This window comes from Chaetodon auriga, chromosome 3, assembly GCF_051107435.1.
Source record: "Chaetodon auriga isolate fChaAug3 chromosome 3, fChaAug3.hap1, whole genome shotgun sequence".
NCBI classification, from domain to species: Eukaryota; Metazoa; Chordata; class Actinopteri; order Chaetodontiformes; family Chaetodontidae; genus Chaetodon; species Chaetodon auriga.
The window spans coordinates 13,371,492-13,395,539 of NC_135076.1; the positions used below are offsets into that span (position 1 = coordinate 13,371,492).

Sequence of the window (24,048 nt, forward strand, 5' to 3'; positions counted from 1 at the left end):
GTTTTAATACTCCATTAAACTATTTGCATGTCACACGTTCACTCATTCTCTAATAATTGACACTTCCTCTCCCTTCCTCTTGTCAGACACCCACACACTTAACTGGATAAATGTCAAGGCAGCTGAAACCGGATAAAGAACAACTGTTGAAACATGAAGTTATATTGAAATTGTTCTGCACTGTATGAGAGGCTGTGTAGTGTGTAATATACCTTAAGTAAATAAGCACAATATGCTTTGATGTTTCAACAGCAGAAGACAGAATCAGTGTGTCCCATGGTTTAAAATCTGATTTATTTTCTCTTGTCTTTTTTCCGAGTCGACTTTAGGAATGTTTGCTTTTGTCGTGACGGTCTTTTCATTTTAGTTTTCAAATATAAATCACAGGCAGGTTTAGAGCTCCTGTCTTTGTGTGCAGAGCAGCACTGACAAATGTCAAGTCCTCTCAGCTTTTTCCCTTTTATACTTGTTAGGAAACATTAGATCTGTGTCACATATGAGGGGAAAAAATCAGGTATTGTGACACATGCAGCTGCACCATGAGCACGGCCAAAAACACCAGAGTTCAGGAATGGCGTCTCCCTCCGCTGAAAGAGTTAATCAGCATCTCCTCAATTCCCTCCTTCCTGCTTCTCTCCACCGTCTGGCGGCTACTCTCAGACCTCCCCCATCTCCCACTCGCCCAATCAGGTCCCTCTCCTCCACCCAGCCCCTAAAGCCGGACGAATGTGATTGGACAGAGCGGGGGGAACTGCATGCAGGGCAGGGGAGGAGGGTTCCTCTCTCTCTCTCCCTCTTTATGTTTCTCATTGACACTGTGTGACAGTAGTTGGATGGGCGACTGCAGTCACACCCTTTCTCCCCCGATTGTAGACCACATCCCCAGCCTCCCCTACCCCACCCCACACCACCTTTCCCCCGGGACTCCCCCCCACCCCCCACCCCCACCCCCAGCCCCAGGACAGCACATGGGACTGTGGGAACTTTTATTTCCAAACGGACTTCTTTGCATGCTCAGACCGTCCCTGCTGAGCGTGGAGCAGAGCTGAGTGAGCAGATTACAGCCCGTCACTTAGCAAGGAAACTTGTCTGCCTGCCGTTGTGGATTTTAGCGACCTTTAACATCAACATGCGTGGGTTGACATGCTTGTGTCGGCTCTCTGCGTTTGTCTGTGCTGGAGACTCAGACAGGTGAGCGAAAGAGAGTACTGCTGGCTTGCCCTGTTTACATCAGGATCTATTGATCAGCGGTGCAGACTTTGCAGGGGGCTGAATGCTGAGTGTGTCAGATCTGACACAGGACTGGATCTACAAACAGGCTGAATGTTGAGATTGTGTGTCTGTCTATGCATGTATGTGTGAGTGTAAATAGAGAGGAAAAGGCTAAAAACATGTGGAAACAGCTGTCATGATTTTGTAATGTAAAAGTGATTCTTAAGAGCAGTGGCTTGGTTTACAGCAGCAGGAATATGTTGCATGTCATTTGTAAACAGGCATGTGACTGTGTGTGGAAAAATGGTGTGCAGAGAGCTTCAGCAAAAGTGGGAGCAGTTGTGTTGAGAGGCCACAGGAGAAGTCAGCCAAATGTTAAACAGACACATTTTGGTTAAAGCTACAGGTTTGTCTTCCATGTCAGTGTGTATGTTTTTGTGTGCGTCCGTATGTGTGTCACATAGTAACCGTGTAACCACTGCAGCATCTCCCTCACACCGATCCCCTCCCTCCTCCCTCAGCCACCACATGCCAGAGCTGTTACATAATCAGTGTGGAAGCTACCGCTGCGATAAAACTCAATGAACACTGAAAAAATGAACACTCTTGTTTTTAAAAACTTTTTCTTCTGAATATATCACCAGTGTTTTGGGGTTTTTTTTAATGCCATGCGATGCCAACAAACAACATAGTTAGAGAGATTACAGCTTGTCCTGTTTTATTTTAAAAGAGTAGCAAATACATGTTAAAGAAAAACATGAATGCATGCAAAGGGCCCATCATGGAGTGCGGGTTATATACACAGAAATAAAAGTGCTGAAATGACAGCGGTTCTGTGAACATCAGCCTGCGTGAGCTGTAATCCCGGAGTTCCCCTCCGTGATGTTGTTTAACGTTCAAACCACAGCAAAGACAATGGAGCATCTTGTCTTTTTATGAAATTGTGTCAGCTTACTTCCATCCATTGCATTGTGCATACATGTTTTTAAATTGTTTTAAACTATATGATATTGCATCTAACTGCACCTTTATTCCATACTCACAGAGTGATCATTTATGTATATTGCTTTTTAAAAATGCCCCGACATAAATGAAATATCTTACAAGTTCACAACAAAAATGATGAGCACAAACTCAGAAATATCTGGCAAAAGCAAAGTAATGACTGAATGTGAATCATAACATGCAATTGTCTGTAGAAGTGAGTTTTAACAGCGGATTTCCTGATTTGAAGACAGATGGTGAAAGGAGTGAAAAGGGAAAATCCCTTGCAAAATAGTTACCTCTTCAAAAAAGGAAAAGGGGACAAGAAGAACAGAAGGAAACGTGATTTGTCTTTATTTAAACACAGTGCTCTTCCATGTCTCGTTATATAGTATCATAAGTATCATAATTAAGTTTCCTGCTATAGCGATGTTAGCCATGCTACACATGCACCTTGTCCGTGTACGTGTTTGAACATTTTTATCTGGCTTGTATCTGGACTAACCACGTTTTTTGTTTATGGTTTTGTTGTGTCTGCACAGTTTAAGAGGATGCTGAATCGCGAGCTGACGCAGCTTTCAGAGACAAGCCGCTCAGGGAATCAGGTGTCAGAGTTCATCGCCAACACCTTCCTGGGTAAGTTTCAGTACCTTATGTGCATGAATGAAAGGACCCTCACTTTGAGGAAGGTGAAGCTGTTGCACACTGAAAAAACACAAATATGTACTCAACTGCTCGTTTATTAGGTCCACTTAACTGAAACTGATGCACGCTAATACAACAGGCCTGCAACAAATTCTACATTCATTCAGTTCTAATTGTTAAAACTGTTTTAGAGAAATGTTAATTCAACTTAATTCAACATTTTTGAGGATTGTAGTTTGTGGTGCTGTTTTATTATATTACCTAAATTGGAGAGGTGCTTCAAATTATTAGTCTGCATTCATTTGATTTGGTGGACGATAAAATATCTTATATCTTTTGTGCTTCATAACGTGTCCGTGAGGTCTGACTCTCTGGTGCTGCATAAGAGTTTGCATAATTGCATCACAGGGCTTCCTCGACTGTTCTGCTGTCAGCTGTATTACATGAGCATTACACCATATGTTGCTGTTCAGCACATGTAAATGACGACACGTCATCCAGCCTGGTGTATATGAGAAGGAGAAGGAAAGGAGATCTTTAAAGGAAGACTAATAGTTTACTTGTGTTTTATTGGAGCGAAGAAGAGAGATGTTTTTTTTCTAGCAGAGAAATATTTTAAAAGGGCAGGAAAGAGGAGAGCAGGAAGGGGGCTTTCAAAGTAAACCAAGGAGAGAGGAAGGACTTCGATGCCAACATCCATATTTGAAGCATTGTAGTCGACCACATGCTCATTGGTTCTGCTCATTTTGAGCTTCGGGTGATTGTTGTTGCACCATGTGATGAAGCTCTCTATCAGTCCTCTGTCCTCCTCTGGAAAAATAGTCTCTCAGTGAAGACAGCATGTCTATTAAATTTCTACCAAGTCTTCACTACACGTATTGTGTGAGTCTGGACACACATGGACTTAAACTGCTACTTGACTGGTCAGTGGAGGCAGACAACCACCAGGTGCTCTAGTTCAAGTACAGGTAAGATGAGGAGAGACGGATTTTAAAAAGGACAGAATGGAAGAGGGAAGGTAAAGGAAGGAAAGGAAAAAGAAAAGTGGATACTGAAAGAAGGAGGAGGATTCACAAAGAAAGAGGGAGACGAGAATTTCAGCGTTTTAAAGACAAGGAAAGAGAAAAGGAGGGAGGAATATTTAAGAGAAGGAAGAACGTAAGATTTTTTAACCTGAAAGCATGAAGAGAGCAGAGGACTGTGTGTTAATAGGGATGGATGGAGAAGGTGAGGATTTTTCCTTCCCCAAAAGAGAAGGAGGCGCGGCGACAGACAGCATTCCCGGACACATTGTGTGGCGTTGTCGTAGCAACAGGGTGCAATATTATTAGGCGGCGTGTGCATCAATAGGAGACTCAGTCTTCAACAGCCCTGCCGGCGGGATGGAGGTCCAGCCGAACGAGGATGGAGCCGTCCATCAGCTGCCGTTTTGATATGAGTGCCTCTCCGTTAAGCCCGGCTGCGTTTGGAAATGAACACCATGGTTTTGGGTGTGAGGAAGAGGAAGCACTGTGAGAGAGGTGAGAGAGGCCAGACAGCGCCTCATGTGACGCTGTCACTCAGGTCGCTCTGCATCCTTACGGTGGCGTCTGCTTGTATCTGGGCTCAGATCTGGATATTGTTCAAGCAGGCACTCCAGCCCTGCCAATGAAGAAGGTGGATATGTGGACATGAAGTAAAACAGGCTGTCTCTGATGTCAAAATGGGATCATTATTTCCTTGGTTTGTACAAATAAGGATGAGTCATTTTCGACACCATCGTGTCTGCTGGGACAGCACTTTGGTGTCAACAAATCATATGGAGATTTTGTGGATATTGTTGGTGGAAACCTTGTTTTCATGATTTCCGTGTGTTTTTGCGTAAAGGATTACAAGCTCCACTGTGGTTTAAAAAATATCTCCAACCTGTAGACGCGACGAAGCCTTTTCAAACTCACATTTGGAAAAACACAAGAGGCGCTTCGTCATCAAGCTCAGGCTCAAGACAACGCTGAGCTCCTGAGAAGCTGACAGGTTTCACCTATCATCCTTAGCTTTCGACCTCTGGTATTCCGTACTGCCATACAGTCCAGTCACACACATGAATATAGACCTGCTCTGACAATATACTGCAGGTGGACTTAATTATACCTGTCGACATTCCTGTTTGTCAACCCACCCTTGAACCATTGCTTATATACAGCATAAACTGTATGCAACAACATATAGCTGTGGTTAAATCTATTTATAACTCTATTTTTGCATGGCACTAAGATTTTACACACTTTATATACTACCTCTGTCTAATATATTGCCTTAAAAATGCTGATATACAGGATACTGAATGTGATCACAGGAGCAAGAAAACCTCTAAGGTCAGATTCTGACTGTGTTATGCTGAGAAGAAGCACAAATGCATGCTGGTCCAAATTAGACACACTGTTGTGTTGATATAGTGAAATGACACATTTATCTACAGTTCCTCACTGATAGCTTGTTTTTTAAGCAGAGGATGTTGTTACACACTTCATGTGATATATGTACATACAGTGATGCTTATGAGCTGTGTGTCCACATACAATTTGCAAGTACTACTTAGAGGCATTGTGAAGTATAGTTATACCATGTTCATAGCAGTTGTAGTGACTCAAGTAGTAACAGTTGAGGTACAACTGTAATGGTAGAAGTTCAGTAGTGCTAGTAGTAACTGCTGTAACACCACATAAACTTGTACTACAAGTAATGATAGTTCATTCAGTTGTAGTGTTAGCAGCAGCAGTATTAGTGAAGTATCAGTAGTAGCAGCTGTAGCATTAGTAGTAGAATTTGTTGCCGTCACTTGTCACCAGCAGTAGTCATTGTGCTTGCGTACTGCTATCATTTCTAAAATATTGACATCATAATAACTTGAGTTGTAGCAGCAGAACAACAATATAAGTAGTGATAATGAAATAAATAGTGGTGGTAGTAATAGTTGAGTAGCTGACGATAGAAGATGTGGTTGCAGCGATCCACTTTTTTCTCAGTTCCAGTGTGTTTCCAGTACCTGAATTACTGAGTATCGATCCACTATCAGCGTTTGACGAACAAGCCTCGCAGTGTGGAAGAGACGGATCATTCTTTCATGTGTGAGGCAACATCAGGCTTGACTTTCACACGGCTTTCCTAACTTTGTCAAACAAAATTAGACACGTAGAATTAGACACGTTAAAAAGAACAGTTTCTTGGACGGTACACAAATCAGACATTATGCAGTTTGCTACTAATATGTAATAGTGTAATCTTCAGTTTGCATATTTCCAACATAATGCCCTCTAAATACAGCTCCCCTGCACAGACAGTTACAGTTAGAGTTATTGAATCTGTCCACCAACACTGGAGAGCATTGAGGTGAGGCAAAGAAGAGGAGGAAAAGAAAGCATTCGTTGTGTCAGTACACAACCAATGTGACTAATAACTAAAAGACACATCATGTGATTTATGTTAGCTTGGTTACTCCATGAATGTAGTCTGTTGCTAACGGCCAAGGTACACATAAGCACAGTCAGATCATATTTCCACAACATGTGTGCATGGGAACCTGCACTCCTCATACCCAGAATTAAGGTTCATTCAATTTAAGACATGGACATATATTCTGAATTTGCTGTATTTGTGCCAGAGTACCTGGACCTGTGTGGACCTCAGCCTGATAATATCACGCAGATGGGACAAAAATGGAGTAAAATGTCAAGTAAAGTCTGAACGTTTCAGATGTATATATTTAACAGTATGCATCCATGTCTGTTTGTACTCATTGCAGAGAAGCAACATGACGTGGAAATTCTGTCCCCACCTTCTAAGGAGAAGGAGAAGAAGAAGAGGCCGATGTCACAGATCAGTGGTGTGAAAAAGGCCACGCAGAGCCCGAGCTTAGCACCCACCTGCATCCCTCGCTTTGGAGTCAGCACGCCACAAGAGAGTCTGCTGGCCAAGGTCGGTCCACGCACATGTTTGCACACAAACAGAAACACACACACACACACACACACTGTGTCCTATAGATGTCCTGTTTTACTTCTCCAGGAGATCGAGGACATTAATCGTTGGGGTCTGGATATATTCAAGATAGCAGAATTTTCCGGAAACCGCCCTCTGACGGTGATCATGTACTCCGTCTTCCAGGTAGGGGGATCCCTCAGCTCTACTCACTTCACAAAAAAGTTGAAAGTTTTTTTCACGTGAGGATCAATAAAGTTGCCTGTAGAGTGCATGTTACACTCTGACCCACCGGGTTGGGTTAATCAACAGTCGGCTGGTTGCAGGCAAACTTTTCCAGTCGTTCAAATCAGCGCCACAGAGGAGGAAAACTGATTAGTTGCTAACATCCCTCTGATTCTCTCCTCTTCCTCCCTACCCTGCCAGGAGCGAGACCTTCTGAAAACCTTTAAGATTCCAAACGACACCTTCGTCACCTTCATGATGACCTTGGAGGACCACTACCATGCAGACGTGGCTTATCACAACAACATTCATGCAGCTGACGTGGTGCAGTCCACCCACGTCCTCCTGTCCACCCCTGCTTTAGAGGTGTGCTTCTGGTCAGATTTTGGGACACAGCTAATAACCATAAACAGCTCCAGACCACTGATCAGTGGACAGAACACTTGAGATAATATTTGCTCAGAGTAAGTTGTAGTTACATTATGATATCAGCGTATTGTTTTTAATGAATGTGCTTTGTGTTCTTTGTTGACGTCCAGGCCGTGTTCACAGACCTGGAGATCATGGCTGCTCTGTTTGCTAGTGCCATCCATGATGTCGACCACCCTGGAGTCACCAACCAGTTCCTCATAAACACCAGTAGGTTCCCCCCGTCTCTGTCCACAAGTACCACAGTGGACTGGAATGTTGACAAAAAACATCAAGACTTTATACAGCGGAGGAATTTAAAATTTGTCTGATTTTTTTCTTTATTTTGAAACAAATGAAATGTTGTAAAACACAGATTACCTCAGTACATTTTTAAGACTGGAAAGTTAAAACGTTTTACAAAGTTTACGTTAAAACACTGCAACCAGTCATTTGGTGCTTTAAAATAATTAAGAACAGTTTGACTGCTTTGTGCTTCAGTAATCAGGTGACATGCTCACATATTGGTCATGCATGTGGGCCTCTTTCTATTTAAGGTGCACCTGAGCTGTGTCTGGTCAATCCTATTTAGACCACGTTATCTTGTCTGTTGTGTCCTGTTCTGTGGTTTTAGGTTCAGAGCTGGCGCTGATGTATAACGATGCCTCGGTGCTGGAGAATCACCACCTTGCTGTGGGCTTCAAACTGCTCCAAGAAGATAACTGTGACATCTTCCAGAACCTCAGCAAGAAACAGAGAGACTCCCTCCGCAAGATGGTGATCGACATGGTAAGACTGCTGCACGACTTACTGATTACTGCTTCATCCATGCTGTACCTGAACTTCACAGTGTGGTTTTTTTTTCTTCTTTTTTTGTGTCCAGTAAAAACTTGCAGCTTTATCTATCTGTTCAGAGTAGACAGACAGTCTACTGGCTGGTGGCACAATGTCAAGATGCACTTGATGACTGCAGATGTGTTGAATCTCCTTTTGTTGTCGTTTTCATTAGGTGCTCGCCACAGATATGTCCAAACACATGAACTTCTTGGCAGACATGAAGACGATGGTAGAGACCAAGAAGGTGACCAGCCTGGGAGTCCTGCTGCTAGACAACTACTCTGACCGCATCCAGGTGAGAACACTGCTGATACTGAACAATAGACATGCTAAAAAAAAAAGTACAGTTAGACAAAAAAGATGAATATACTGTAGCTATTTTACACAATTCAGTCTGACATTATGTTGCAGCATCAGTGAACAGAGTTAGGTTCAGTGTGTGATTACTTTGTTTGCTGTGTAGATTCCAGAAATTGACAGCAGCATGTTTCCAATCTAACTTTTCCTTCACTGACAACAAACTGAGAGAGTTAATGTGAAAGTGCTGCTGCCTGCTGGAAGAATGCAGTCATTGCACCTGTACAGAGCTGCACTGTTCTACACTGTGCATCGCTGTGGTATTGGCAGAGTCAGGACAGGGTTAAAAAATATCTGACTGTATCTGACTGTATCTGACTCCTCCAGGTTCTGCAGAACATGGTCCATTGTGCTGACCTGAGCAACCCAACCAAACCACTAGAGCTTTACCGGCGGTGGACGGACCGCATCATGGTGGAGTTCTTCACCCAGGGAGACCGAGAGCGGGACAAAGGCATGGAGATCAGTCCCATGTGTGACAAACACAACGCCTCCATAGAGAAGACCCAGGTAATGCCTGCTGACACACAGGGATGAAGAGGGAAGCAGAGATATAACAGAGGTAGAGGAAAACTTCAAGGAGTTTAAGGTTATTTTCAAAGAGCAACAAAGACAGAAATATGTCAGATGTAAAATACTTTCATAGGGGGCTCAAAATCTGATTCCAACGTAACTCTGCTTCAGTTTTAAAGTCAACCTTTGCATCACTCTGACATAGCATAGCACTGACACTGTATCCTTGGTTCTTTTGGCTGCACAAAGCATGGCTGTATATATCAACCTTTTCTAATCACATAGGCAGTCTGGTGTGATGAGGTCTGCACGTTTTCTGTGAAAATGGGCAAAATCTTCATTACTGATTGTATAACCTGCAGTCTGTTGTTTTGGTTTCATGGTCGCGTATTTACTTTATCAGCAATGTCTGCAGATACGTCAAAACACAAATCCAAGCTGAATAACTTCAGCAAGACCTGAAAGCTGTCAGCACAGACAAGCTTTATGATCCAGGTTACTTCAGCTGTTTATTATTAATATTCTTTTTATGTCTAGGTGGGGTTTATCGACTACATTGTCCACCCTCTGTGGGAGACATGGGCAGACTTGGTGCACCCTGATGCCCAGGACATCCTGGACACGCTGGAGGACAACAGGGAGTGGTACCAGAGTATGATCCCCCGCAGCCCGTCGCCCTGCAGCCCTGAGGAGCACAGTACTGAGGTGGGGCCAGGAGAAGCTGTGGGAGCAGGCGGGGCTGTCCCTTCTGGCGGAGGAGGAGGAGGAGGAGGAGGAGGAGGAGGAGACAAGTTCCAGTTTGAACTAACTCTGGAGGAAGAGGAGGAGGAAGACGAGGAGGTGGAGTCTGACCTAGAAAGCCCCCTAGAGGACGAGTCCCAGTCAGGTGCGGAGCGGCACCGCGACTCCTCCTCCTCCCAGTCTTTGTCCCCAGACCCCCGGAGCAGCAGGTACCGTCCCCCCTCGCCTCACCCGTCTCGGACCCTGAATCTGGCTGCCATGTCAGTGAGGAGCCCCCACAGGACACTCGCCTCTCCAGGACGGGAGGGCGCCAACAGAGACAGAGAACTGAGCCAGGAGGGCGACGGGGTGGCCTGCCTGCGAATGGGCACGTAACAACCAGCACAACCTGCCCCGCCTGACAGACACGAGTGCTGGAGGACGGAGGCAGGGCAGGCCTTCTTCAATAAAGTCTGTAAAATCACGACAGTCCCTTTACACTGGAGTCACCCTCTCTGGAGAACAGAGGGACGTTCCCCCTCTGTTTTATTTCATCTTTTAAGAAGAAGAATCGCCTGATTGGCCGTTGTGTCCCATCCTGCTTTGTTGTAGCTTCAGTTCGGAGTGTCCCAGACAAAGACTGCTGCATTTTAACTGGGAGGAAGAGTGCAGCCAAGGTGCGATACTCTTAACAAGAACAAAAAGGTAAAGGAAACGTCTTCCTCCAAAATAACTGTTTGTGACATTCAGACATGAGCAGCGAATGAGGATCGCTGTGGTTTGACAGGGTCTCGGAAATGATTTTGCACCATATTTTTAATTTAGGATATGAAATTACAGAGTCCGGTCGGAATAAGTGAGTGTGGATTCATTGCTTAAGAATGACGTGAGCGATGAATCGTTTTACCAAATACAGGATGTAGATGATCAGCGAAAGATCGATGGATCTAAACCTCAGGGTATGAAGAGAAACATAAATCTAATGTAGCACGGATGTAGTGGGTACCCCTGATGTGACCCCCGACCCCAAACCGTCTTTCCTGTTTGATTTACCTCCATAACAAAGACAACTGAGACTGTGTTTAACCTGCGTGTCTCTACATTTCATGACAACCCTTTAATAGAAAATTTGGCAACAGAAGCAATCAGATAATATATATTTAAACCAGCTTGTAGCACCGCAGAGATTGAACACTGAAGAAGACTGAGCCCCAGTCTCACCTGTTGAAAATACAGGACACCACCTATATAATTATTTTTTTACCTGAGATGATTTGAAACGGTGTCATTGTTTTCGGTTTCGATTTTTGAACTGTTCCTTTGTCGTACATCTGCTGGTCTCGTCTGTGTCTATGTGCTTGAAAAGCATTTTTTTTTATCAGGGTGCCTCCGGTCCACAGTAGCACTTTACCGCCTCTGCCCTTCAGCTCTTCTATTCAGTCACACAAAGGGCTTCACCCACTGTAGGCCTACTGATCACACAAACACAGTACAGGTCGTCAGGCTCGAGGTACTGGAAGGCCGGGCAGGAGAGTAACTGGTCGGTGGATTCAGGATTTCACAAACTAACTTCCAGATCGTTAACAGAGGATTTGATGGCCACTAAAATTCAGCATTCTGGTGGTCAGATAATACTGGAATTACAAGACTCCTTCTGTTTTTGTTTTGAGTTTTTCTTGTTAACTGATGCCCCCATTATTATCAAACAGAGGTGCAGCCATCTCTGTCAGCTTAAAGACAAATCTGCACTGCAAAGTTCCCTGAATGTTGGCTTCACTCAGTTTATTTATGCCCAAAGATGAATGAGTCTGATTGTTCCTTTTCTACTTCTGCTCGAAGTTGTCATTTGAAATATACTTTCCCTGAATCAGCGAGGATCCAAATAAGTCACCATAGAGTTGCTTTCCTGCCGACAGATTGTGGAGATCAGAGGGAGCACAGTTTAATGGCCTGCAGTTCAGACTGAGCAGATTGTGTTGCATCAGATGATCAGTCTTATTTGGTAGATAGTGCTCGACTGGGATAACTGTGTGCCATAAGTGTTGTAAACACACGAACACCTGCCAGCCTACGGTGCTGTACATTTTTACACTAGAGATTTTAACCTGATGATTGTATCGAAGTCATTGACTTTATAGTGTTAGTTTTTATGAATGTTAACAGTATTTAAAACAGACAATTTATTAGATTTTGTGCATCTTATGATCAGTCTGCTCAGCCCTTTCCTAACTAGATAGCTGAGACTGGAGAATGTGTGTAGTTTCAGGAGTACCCTTTCTGTACCAAGTCCACGTTCAGTCTAAAGCAGTGTTTGTCGCCGTGACTGAGGTAGAAAGACCAGGAAGCAAACGAGCATTGCACAAGATATGATGCACTTCCTGGTCAGGCAGTAGTAGAAAACACTAGTCTAACAGTATTCATTAACTCAGTTAGTAAGCTTTATTGATCAGCCTTACGTGTGATAGGGTGGCTGGAGCCTACTGTTAAAGGACCATTATGCTGTTCTTAACATGCCGATCCTCACTGCATCGTTTGACACATCTACAGTTCTGAAAGACTGGAAAAGTAAGATGATGTTCATTTCCAGGCTTTAAAAATGGGAACTGCAAAGAATCAGGATACAAACAGAAGACTTTCCATTTCTGACTGTATACTTGTTTTCAGTGCATCATTTTGACAGAAGAAATATGATTTCCTGTGAATCAAGTGATAATCTGAGAAATTAAGAAAAATGTAAAACATTATGTAACGTTTTGTTGATTACGCACTGTGTTTAGCTTTCAGTGTTGAAATCCCTCCACAGTGGAAATGTCATTGAAACCTCAGCAGCTTCACTTTTTTTTTTTTTTGTTTTAGTACACTCTTTATTACCAGACTTGATGTCTAGTGCCAGCAACAGGCCAAAGTTTATGCACAAGAAATGTCAGAATCAGATTGCTTTGAAAGCAGCTGAACACTTTAGATTTTCTGACCATCACGGCCTTTTCTTTGGAGTCATCCTGACAGTAAACCTTTAAAAAAAAAAAAAAAAAAAAAAACTTCACTGTTATTTTTGTTTTACTTTGATTGATTGCACTTTAATAAATCAATCAATAAGCATTTAAGCACTCTCTTCTATTATGTAATGAAGATTGCAGCCTAGCTGGGATTTAAACTTTAGTCTCTCTCTGAAAAGTTGGGGAATTGACCAATAAACACAGCTCCTGCATAACACTGGTTAAAAAGCACATTTCCTCCAGTTCAGGCCTCCTTCCTCAGACAGGCACTTAGACGTCAGGACTTTGTAATATATGTAAAAACACTGATCCACAGTCACTCAAAGATTATCACCACCTCTGCTTCTTAAGATCAGTGTATTCAGGAAGTATAGTCTTGGTACAATTTCTATCAAAAAAGCAAAGAAAACATAAAAATCTTTTACATTTGTTATCTCAATCTGTAAAAATCTGAGCTTCGTTCTCTGTGACAGCTATCACACAGCAGTGATCCAGTCTGCTGCTGCACAAACAATGACAGCCACCGTGAGCAGAAAATCACATACACATTAATCACTTGAAGCGCTCATTATAAAACGTGTCACTTTCCTTGTTCAACATGGCATTTTCATCATGTGGGATTTCTGTGGATTTGAAACATTTGACAACAACCGATTTCAGTTTGCAGTCAGCTGAATGTACCGTTTGTAGCTCTAATCTGAGGCGTCACGTGGGCATGTTAAACACAGCACTGTGGCTCTTTACAGGAAGACATCAGTGCCATACAGTGTTAAATGTGTTGGCGAGCAGCAGGGTCCCTGCTGTCGCTCCGTTATTGTGTTGCGCTGATACTGCCACCATTAATGTTCATGCTGTCTCGTTCTCTCAGCCTCTGTGTCGTGCAAACTTCTATAAAAGATATTTATTCTTCAAATGTGTCTGTTGAGACAAAGTACTGTAACATAGGACTTTTGATTTTATGTTCTGGAGCCTAAAAATCAAGTATCCTTTACAAGTATGTACACATCTGTCACTCCAATGTTCTGTCAAAGGAAATAACAATATTTTTGTTCTTCTTTTAAGCCAAAAGAGTCTCGGGAGTTCAGGGTGTTTCAAATGGAAAATGCCAATAAATTATATGGAAATTTATCCAACTGGCTGTGTTTGTTATTTCTTTCTTCGTTAGATCGACTCTATAGAACAGATTTTTAAATGGGAAGAATGTCAGTCAACAGCTTTGTATAAAACCAGATGGATTTATTCCACTTTGGTCCCATCAAAGAACAGGAGGCACATAGAAATTGGATTTCACATCCTTGTTTCTATCAACTACTCCCACAAAAACTAAACATGTCAGCAGGATTGTGAAGGTGTTATCTGCAACATTACTGTATGTGTGTTATGACGAGTCGTTTTCCTGCAGGCAGCACACAGTTTCAAGCTGTTCAGCAGAAGCCTCTGTTCAGTCTGACCGGGGCTCCAGTGCAGGCTGGAGGCTTCACCCCCTGAGGGGATACGGACACATGGAGACAGACAGACAGACAGACAGACAGACAGACAGACACACACACACACACACACACACACACACAGTTATAGTCACTTCATTCACAGAAGATAGATTGCTTACTGAGACAAGGCACACTCCTGCATGTTAGCACCGATGGACAAATATGTAGAACAAACATTTATAGTCTTTCTCTTTCAGGCTACCTTTAATTATTACCTTGTCAGAAGATTCCTTCATGTATTTCTAGCAGTACTAATACCTCAAATATCCCAAAGCGGAGTTACAGTAGCTACAAAAAGAAAAGCAGGCAAGTCTTCACCTTGTAGAGGTGGCAAACCAAATGGAAAAGAGATGACATCGCCTTGTCCTCATTCTCTTCTGTGTATTCCTGAAAGACAACAGTTTTAATCAGTTTAGTCAACATGACCTGTCAGTAGTACAGAGCTTCATCTTGTACAGCTGAACCCCAAACTACATTTTCAGGATGATTCTGAGACTGCTCGAGATCAAGTAATCATTTGACCTTCTAATATCACGAAGAGTTTGTTGTTTACTTTTGAACTTTTAGTCTGCGCCCTGAAGATTGTTTTCATCTCACTCAAATGAGATAATATAGGTCCAAAGACACGTTTGTACAGTTACACCTCAGTGTGCAGTTCACAGTGTGACAGTATGCAAACACCTCGAGCTTTCACACCATTTCTGCTACAAAATGATCATGAAGAAAATTCTATGATCTAATGATCGTTTTTGTTGTGGATTGATCTGCTGATTATTTTCCTCCATTAGTCAACTGATTGTCTGGTTTAAAACAAATCTGTCACAATTACCCAGAGTTTTCAGACTCTGCAGTCCAACTACAACAGTGAAATTATACTTAATGCAAGTGTAATAATCAGCAAATCATAATATAAAATATAGAACAGTTACAGGGGACTTTTTTGCACCAAGTAGGGTTAGGGGATTTTTACAGTGTGGCGTTAATACTGTTATCTGTACTCCTCCTCCACCACCGCAAAGGTTTTGAACATCGCACAAACAGGTGTTTTTGGAGCATTCCACAACTTTCTCAGTCTTTTGTTGATCCTGTCCCAACTTGTTTGAAAAGTGTTGCTGGCATCAAATTCATCTCTCTGTCTATCCATCGATCATAATTAGTCTTGTGTGCCATCACTGTTTTACCCCGTTGAAGGTAACCCAGGGAACGTGCGTGTGGGCGGGGTTCAGCGCTCTGGTCATGGCAGCATTGATGTGCATCAGCTGGTTGCCCAGACTTCCATTCAGACAGGAGTCAACACTGGACCAGGGGACAGAGGGAGCGTACAGCTGGAGACACTGAGACAACAGGACAGAGCATCAGCAACAGTACATGTCTTTAAATCTTTAGACACCTAATCACTGGTCATTGTTCACTTTGATGTATCTACATTTTGACTGATGTTCTGTAAGTGTTACACAACATTTCACTGTAACTTATCTTTTTTTTCCCCCATAAGAGGAGTCACAGAGTTCTGCAAATAAAAGGGAAAAGCTGCAGTTTTTTTTCCCCTCTGTAGATACTCACAGGTTGGGCAGCACTGAGAACATCCGCAGCCGTCTCCATGCAGGAGATGATCTGAAACGCTGAGTGTCCCGTTAAATGGATGATACAGGCCTGAGGGACAGCATCCATCAAAGACATCATGTTTCTGCATTCATTAAAATATGACAGAGGTGCAGTGCAGGCGATGAAACATGCAAACCTCAATCATGTTTCCTCTGCATTCAGGCTCTCCATGCTGACAGGTGAAGGGAGAGTTTGCTGATGGAAGCTCCTAAAACAGAATGATGAGGATAATTATATTTTTACAGTCCAAATGTGGACAAAAATTGAGACAAAGATTTCCTCTGATAACAGAGATTTCTCTACTTTCAGAGACTCTCGTGAGGATCAGTGCACCTTAGCGTTCCCGTAGGGGACCAGAGTGACGGTCATGATGTCCTGCAGCATGGTCCAGGTGGGGAAGAGCTGCTGGCCGATGAAGACTCTGCAGGCTGGACACAGACTCTCATAGTACAGTGTGACAGAAACTGGAACGACAGACTGGTTCGGTCTGATAGCATTCATCTCCATACACTGCTTCTGCACCTACACGAGAAACAAGACAGCAACTTCTTGTCAGAATATGTTCCCATATAAGTTTCTAAAAGAGATTCAAGTCATGGTCCTTGTGGTGAGCTAAACTATATGAACGCTGTATAACATGTAGCAAAAGGCTTTTTAAATCTTCACACATATTCTAGTTTGGTGACAATAACATGTTCTTTCAGGACAATAAAAGGGATTCTTGAGAAAACAAACAAACAAACAAAAAAAACTACTTCAGCCAGGATCACTCATTGCACTGACTGCTTACGGAGTAAAAGTGCGTGAGTTAATATTACAAATTAAAACACAGTAACACATACAAGTGTGTCATGAAGAGGGGGGATTATCTTGTATGTACTGTCAGTAAGAGTGGTGCAGATCCTGTTTTTGTCCTCGAGGACCATGAATTCAGTTTTAACACAGTTTTGAGTCACTGATTACAGCTTTTCTTGGGCTTCATTGTAAACTTTGGTGGTGTCAAACAGGCATTTTTAGGACATCACTTCAGGCTCTAGAGTCTTCCCAATGGGCACTTTATACTCTTTGGATTAAAGAACAAATGAAAATCTGGAGTTGCAGCATCTAATTAATCAATTAAAGTGTGACTATGAAGCCTCCACACTGAAGGCAAAACAAACTATACTGTTGATTTTCCAGCCGGTCACATGAAGAACCACTGGTGTTCAATTTCTGAAGCATGACTCTCATTTAAACCTGGACCAGAGAGACTCTGAACTCCACATTTCCTGCCTGGGACAACGACTATATTATTGCGCTCAGTAGTCAAGAAGAAGAACTTTTTGGTATTTCATACATTGACTAGGACATTAAATGACTGTTTTAAAACCTCATTAGAATAAAACTCAAACAGCTTGTACTAAAATAGGTCAAGTGGAAAGGAAATTGAATACAAGTATCTCTCTGTATTTGGCTGTATAAAACACTTCATATTTCTACCATATCAATAACATTTTAGGCAATACTGAGTGAGGCACAATAAATAAGATGCAATCTCTCCCTATTTATTATTATTATTATTATTAGTAGTAGTAGTAGTAGTGGTGGTGGTGGTGGTGGTGGTGGTAGTATTCTAGCTTTAACTGCATTTGTTTTGCTTCCACATTATTATCTCATAAAAATAATACTGTTGTCATCTTCTGGGGCCATTCAGCTTTATTTAATGTGAATAGCTGAGCTCTCTGCTGTGACCCTGTAAACAGCCTCCCTCGTGTTTAATCTACTCACCTTACATTCTATCGCTATCTGCAGGGATCGACACCACTGAGATGGAGGATAGCGGCAGGACGGTTTGGGATGAGACATCACGGAGCCTCCCCGGTCAACACGGAGGAGCAAAAACACGACAAACACTCCTGACAGCTTCATGATTTGAATCAGGAGAAAGTCCACTCAGTCACCGAGTAGAGATGACTGAAGCTGCTCCCACCAGGAGACGCATTTAATAAGCCCCATCATCAGCTGAGTGACGCCGGGTGTGATTGATTGCTGCTGCCTTCACGGATCCTCGGACGCTCCTACTTCTGACTTCGTAAATAGGAGGAAAACAACAATAAATAATTTGTGCCTGTTCAAAATTGGGATTGACTAAATAGTTGAATAGTAGTACTTAAATAGTGGAAAACTAAGCATTGGTATTAGTGGCAGATGCAACAAATAAGCATGATGATACACAAAAAATATATAACATTTAGCAATAATATGATAACTGAAAACTGCAAAAAAGGCACCACCTCAGGTCCTGTGTATTTTGGGGTTTTGTTATGGTCATTGGCCTCCCTCTAGTGGTCCCACATGAGCAGAACAGGGTTTACAAGCATACACGCTCATAATTCCCGTAAAAATAAAGGGGCAGATAATGACAAAAATGTGTGTATATTTTAACCCCTAATTCTACAGAAAGAGCAAAGCCTTACGGGAACTGCAGTTATTGAATGGTAATGGAAATCTTGTTCTTTGCTTCAAAACAAAAGGATGGTGAAAATATTCCAAGCCAGTATAATAGTAGACTCAGGTTTAACTAAGATTACGGATACAAAAACACGTGATTTTTTTTTCCTCTCTGAAAGAATAAAGAAAACGTTGACGAGCGGTTTACTGAGCAGGGAAGAAATGACGCCATCTTGGACATAGGATTCTTAAAGCGGATATAACTGAGTTCACCTGCGGGCTGGTTCAGCCAGTCGGGATTTCGTTACTTTAACGTTACAAACGTATGAAATCGATGCCAAATCTCTTAAATTGTTTCCATAAAGTTCAACAACGTAGTCGCTTGGTTTTAATTTTTAATATTCACCAATTTAGCAAAACCAAAATGTTTGCTGCGTCGCTCAGAAAACCTCCAGGATCCATTAACCTCACGTCCTATAACGTTCGCCACCAGATGTTTGGCCGAAGTGGAGCGAATGTTTTATTGGTGGCAGAGAAGTTGTCCACAGGGGAAGGAGCAAGTGTTTCCTCGGCGACACTGGGGGGGCTCCACGGTCCGCGACATGCTGCCGAAGAGTGAGCAGCAGCGGCTAACTGATATGGCGGGAGGGAAACTACTCTGAAAATGGTGAATGGGGACTTATCAGCCTCAGCCTGGCTATCGACATAACTATTCCCCAGAACACAGTTGTGGGCTCTCTGACCAAGCACCTGTTGCACTTCCACTTCTGGACCAAACTGCTTCAAAAGAATGGATTATTGACTCGCCATTAGTAGTTGGATCTGCAAAAAGAATTTATAACCAGCAGGCCTCTTTCGGTGACTGGAGAATATCATGACCGTCAACTGGCTGGCTGTGTGATGATGTGGTGAGTTTCACTTTTAGCTCAATTTTCTAAGCGGGTTTGTAAGAAACTCTTGGAGAGTAGAGACTGTTGGATTATCTGCGTGGTTAGCTAACAGGCGAGGAATACAGCTTCCCTCACACTTCAGTCTCTGACACTCATGTGGTTTACATGGTAATATTTCATCATTTTGGTGCTCAGTGTTTGGCAGCTTGTCATTGCTCTTTGCTAATGGTTGAAACAGGATAATGGCAGGTTGATGCTGTTTTATGGAGCAGCAACTGTTGAGTGGACTACATAATGCACTGTTCTTACATAATGCTTTTTTTTAGGCTTACCACGCACACAAGGCCGCATTCACCCATTCACACACCTATTCGTGCACTGGTGGCAGAGATGCAAGGTGCCACCTGTTAATCAGGAGCGATAATCATTCACTCATACACCAGTGGCTCAACTTCAGGAGCAATATGGAGTTCAGTTTCAAGGCAAGGCCCGGGATCTTTTGATTGATTGAACAACCGCTCCTCCATCTCCTGAGCCCCTGTTGAAGGTGCTGAAGTAGTGATCGACCACAACAATCATTTAAGATTGATCTCACTATGATTACGCAACATCAGTGTGCGTGAGATGATTGTCATCATCGCTGTGTCTAATGCAGTTTGACAGGCCAGTGTGCCCATCATCATTGGCACATGATGATATTGTATGTCTGTACAATGAACCGTAATGTTTAATGTTAAACCAGTGCACACAGGATGTCTGTGGAGTTAAGGATTTTGTCTGACAAAACACTTTAAATCTATGGCATAGAGATATTTTAACCTACTATTATGTGCAGTAAATGTTTAAACTATGTTGTTTAATGTTATACACAACCAATCTAGTAAACTATAGTGTTGTTGTATTAACTTTTGACATTTAATGAAGTAAGATATTTGCCTAAAATTAATTAATGAATTAATCATTGCTGTTCGGTTGGCATAGCTAATTACTTAATATGTTCCTCTGTTGAAGAGCTGACATGTGAAACTATGGGAGGCTGACTTTGATGACCTCGCAAACCAGTTATCCACAGAGGATCCAAAAAGCAACGAGGTATGCAACTGTCAGAAACAGCTTTCTGTGTGCTCCAAAATAATCTCAGAGTTGAATCAATGCCTCTAAACAATGAAAACTGGACATAATACCCGTCATGAAGGGAGGATTTATTGAACAACTGTTTTAATTATATATTATATATATTATAATAATTTTAGCTCAGCATACCTAATAAACTGGCAGTTGTATATAGTATGTGCTTGGAGGCTTTACACAAACATGCCATCACTGTATACTTTAGAGAGAAGTGGAAGGCAAACACTGTATCCTCCTGTGGTACAGTACGCGGTGCCTCAAGGCTTTAAATGAGTTTTGCTCTAGGCTTTTTTTTCTAAACAGTAAATGGTATTTCACATGTATATTGGTTTTACTTTGTTAATCCAGGCCGTCGTGTCAAATAATACTCACAAATCATTAAACCATCATTTCAAATTTATTTGGGGATCTGAAAGTGCGTACATGAACGTTGATGTTCAGAAGTGGGTAAAGTCAGGTTTTACTCCAACAAAAAATGTTTGAAACCATCAATTTTCCTCCGATAGGACTTCTAAAGAAAACACAAGCTATTTCAGTAAAGCTGAATGTTATTGCATAATCAGTACAGTAAATGAACATTTACAATAGCAGTATTTTCTCACAGCTAATGCTTTAGATCAAAGCAGAAAGACATGTCCATACAGCCACAATGGAAAAATTAAAAGCAAAAGTTACAGAAACATCATCTTAACAAGTACTACATTGAATGTGATGCAGAGAGAAGAAGAGGTATTTGATCATATCCACAGCTCAAAATTTCAGACATTTAAAAAAAAAAAACTTCAGAACTTCCCATTTTACTCCAGGTGAGGTGAAAATAAACTAATCTCCCAACGTGTTGTAGTTTCTGTTTGACAAATGTTATGACTAGATCCCACCGTTTATGGCATGGAAGAAAGATGATGGAAAATAGACAAACTGTTGAATGATAGCCAAGTATCACTTCGTCCTCTTAACCTTATGCATCTCCACATCAAAGTTACATAACCATTCCTATGCTTACAAAACGTATCTCCAACATAATTTCAAACCCATCTATACCACTTATACAGTGCCTACATAACTAGTTCCTTCATTTAACTGTATTTCAGCATGTATCTAAGCAAAACCATCTCTGTATAACAACACATTCACCACTCAGAAAAGTGATCTTGACCAGTTCTGCAAAAGACTCAAAATTTCATTCCCATCAAATATTTTTTTGAACATTCAACGCAAACAGTTTCTAATGAGTTATTCCTAAAATGTTAGTGTCAGCCAATAACAGTATTAAAGTTAGGCGAGTAAAACTACTTCATTAAGGTTGGGGGAAGATAGTTTTCATGGTTGAGTAAACAAAAACAAAAAACAATTATTGGTTTGGAACAAGTTGCAGACCCTGGTCTCCTGTATCAAAACTTTTTAAATGCCCATCTACAATCCCAGCTTTAGTGTTATCAGGTTATCTCCTTTTTTTCCACACATACACCATTGCTGTCATTCAGTCATATCCTGCTTCTCATAATAATGAGCCCTTCAATCAATCTCATCAACCCAAACAAACTGACTTGCTGAACAAAACAGGAAGTCATTCCTGAAGGCATCCAACTGGGTCTTATTTGTTTGAAATCAAAGGTTTATAGCTGTCATTACTACACCATGCACCAGTTAGGCAGACTTTCCATTTTTGTCTTCCATGCCATAAATCCATTTTATCTAACTCAACATTTCAGGAGTATGACCAAATATTGTTGATTTGAAACCTTCTTGGTGGAAGGTTTTATGGAACATATGCTACTGAACTTGGCAAATTCAAATAAATAAGACAGGAGTCTGAAATTTAAAAAATAAATCATCACTTATTTATCCTCTCTTTTAGTCATAAACATGGCATTTATGATATTGAAAGGTTGGCAAGCTAGCTAAATGGCTTACCAAGATAGCTAGTACCTGGATACCTATTAAGATAAACATTGGTTGGACAGAGAACTACTTAACATGATTTCATCTGAAAGTACATCATGACACACATTTTATGGTGTGAGACACCAATTATTCCCCTATGAAACAGTTACCATTTTGGGTATATCTCTATTTAATATTTGTTTGCACAATGATAAAACAGTAAAGTTATAAAAAGAGACAGCAACAACAGAAAAAGACCAAATTGTGCACATACACTTACAAATATGTCTGACTTTTTAGAACTAATCACTACTAAGTAGTCAGCTCATTAGAGACAGAATTCTTTTTAACTACTATTAGTGCTTTATCAGTGCTATGACACATCAATCTCATCAGCAACTTGTCCATATTTAGCACCTCCACATGTCCACCTGCTTCAGGTGGATGTACATGAAGACAGTCATAGTATCTCCACCTCACATGAGATACTTGTGTGCAAATGCTATGCTTTAAATCAAAACCCCACAGAGCAGTGGTATAGTCTATCTTTGTGCACATATAAGCTGGATACCTTTTCTGTATTTCTGCTACAAAATTTACTGCGATATGTAAAGTTTCTCTTTTTGAGTTCACAATGTTAAATACACTTTTATTTTAAGTTATGGACTTAATTTAACACTCAATCTGTTCAGTGTGCAAAAAATACAGATATTTTAACTGACAAGAGACAGATGCCTACTATTTTGTTTCACATGCCAGACGTGCAACCTACATGCCTTACGTAATAACAGTCTTTTAGGTGCTTCCATCCATGTTTACTATTTAACAAGTTGCTATGAGATGAAAAAAAAATGGCATTTAATTAACATCCTGTAAGACAGGAAATTCAACAAAGATGAAAGGTCAACAGTCTGATGACAGCAGGCATGAGTCACGTAGTAGTATTCCCTCTTTTTGCTTTTAGACGACACCACAGAAAGAGTCCTTTTCTACACAGTGTAGTACTGCTCTTCACTAAGCACAGGGTATTACAAAACAGCATGAACAGCTGACCAGAGAGAGTAACTACACACAGGTTTGAAGTCCTGCTTTCACTGCCGCCTAGTGGTTGTGGCACACTCTGTCCACAATTTGTGCAAAGCAGCACTTTGTTACTAGTGTGCAACACTATATCTCAGATCCATGTGGTGACAAGCTCAAGAGACAACACCCAACATGAAGGCTTTTCCACTGACTTTGAGAAAAAAGGAATTTCTCATACTTCATAACTGACAGGTGATCTCGGAGAGGTGTGTTTAAAGACAATTACAGCAATGAGTGCTGACCACCCAATGATGGAGACAAAGCAAAAAATAAAGAAAACTTCACAGAATATGGCTAACCCATCAAAGAACGGTAACAAAACACATCTTTTAGAGCCGGTGGTGAACTTGTAGTACCAGAGCTGGTATCCAAACAGTATCCAGCCGTAATGTCCACATTACGATTAGTAATACATATAATACCTAAGTAATCCTTTACACAACGGTGACATGCAAAATCAAACATTTACACCTTTTTACCACCACAATGTAGCAATTGGACACAGTTTTTCCGACTGCGTTCATGGCAATAAACTGATCAAGTGTATGTACGCAACGAACATCAAGCATGTGTTTGACTAACAACCGCTAAGAGAGAAGTGCATTTAAGGTGACCCATTAATCAGGAAAAAAAAATGCGTACAAAAATGTAAATATTCTAATTAAGCCCGTGACCAAATTT

At 41.6% G+C, this 24,048-nt stretch overlaps 2 protein-coding genes across 6 annotated transcripts in view; one reads left to right on the forward strand and one right to left on the reverse strand.

Moving 5' to 3' along the window:
• pde4cb (phosphodiesterase 4C, cAMP-specific b) overlaps positions 1 to 13,983 on the forward strand; it is a 78,775-nt gene extending 64,792 nt beyond the window's left edge. For 4 of the 5 annotated variants that reach the window (XM_076724938.1, XM_076724947.1, XM_076724964.1 and 1 more), the window contains 9 exons: positions 2,739 to 2,832; positions 6,623 to 6,795; positions 6,886 to 6,984; positions 7,225 to 7,389; positions 7,563 to 7,662; positions 8,066 to 8,220; positions 8,441 to 8,563; positions 8,953 to 9,135; positions 9,676 to 13,983. In XM_076724938.1, coding sequence (XP_076581053.1) covers positions 2,739 to 2,832; positions 6,623 to 6,795; positions 6,886 to 6,984; positions 7,225 to 7,389; positions 7,563 to 7,662; positions 8,066 to 8,220; positions 8,441 to 8,563; positions 8,953 to 9,135; positions 9,676 to 10,254 — 1,671 coding nt within the window. In that variant the 3' untranslated portion in view covers positions 10,255 to 13,983. Of the gene's footprint in view, positions 1 to 30; positions 1,192 to 2,738; positions 2,833 to 6,622; positions 6,796 to 6,885; positions 6,985 to 7,224; positions 7,390 to 7,562; positions 7,663 to 8,065; positions 8,221 to 8,440; positions 8,564 to 8,952; positions 9,136 to 9,675 lie in introns of those variants that run through there. The other variant, XM_076724972.1, reaches the window with a different exon arrangement.
• A 91-nt stretch (positions 13,984 to 14,074) lies between these two features.
• On the reverse strand, positions 14,075 to 18,008 carry ifi30b (IFI30 lysosomal thiol reductase b). The gene is made up of 7 exons (XM_076726429.1): positions 17,717 to 18,008; positions 16,283 to 16,471; positions 16,086 to 16,157; positions 15,908 to 15,997; positions 15,526 to 15,678; positions 14,663 to 14,731; positions 14,075 to 14,338 (listed from the first exon to the last, which is right to left on the reverse strand). Exons 1-7 carry the CDS (start codon positions 17,855 to 17,857, stop codon positions 14,279 to 14,281), a joined length of 774 nt encoding a protein of 257 aa, XP_076582544.1. The 5' UTR covers positions 17,858 to 18,008; the 3' UTR covers positions 14,075 to 14,278.
• Positions 18,009 to 24,048: the final 6,040 nt, after the last annotated feature.

Coding starts and splice junctions, on each gene's coding strand:
- ifi30b (XM_076726429.1), bottom strand. CDS start 17,857: ATGAAGCTGTCAGGAGTGTTTGTCGTGTTTTTGCTCCTCCGTGTTGAC. Junction 16,158..16,282: donor TCCCCTACGGGAACGCTAAG/GTGCACTGATCC, acceptor ATTCTGTTTTAG/GAGCTTCCATCAGCAAACTC. Junction 15,679..15,907: donor TTCTCAGTGCTGCCCAACCT/GTGAGTATCTAC, acceptor CTGTTGTCTCAG/TGTCTCCAGCTGTACGCTCC.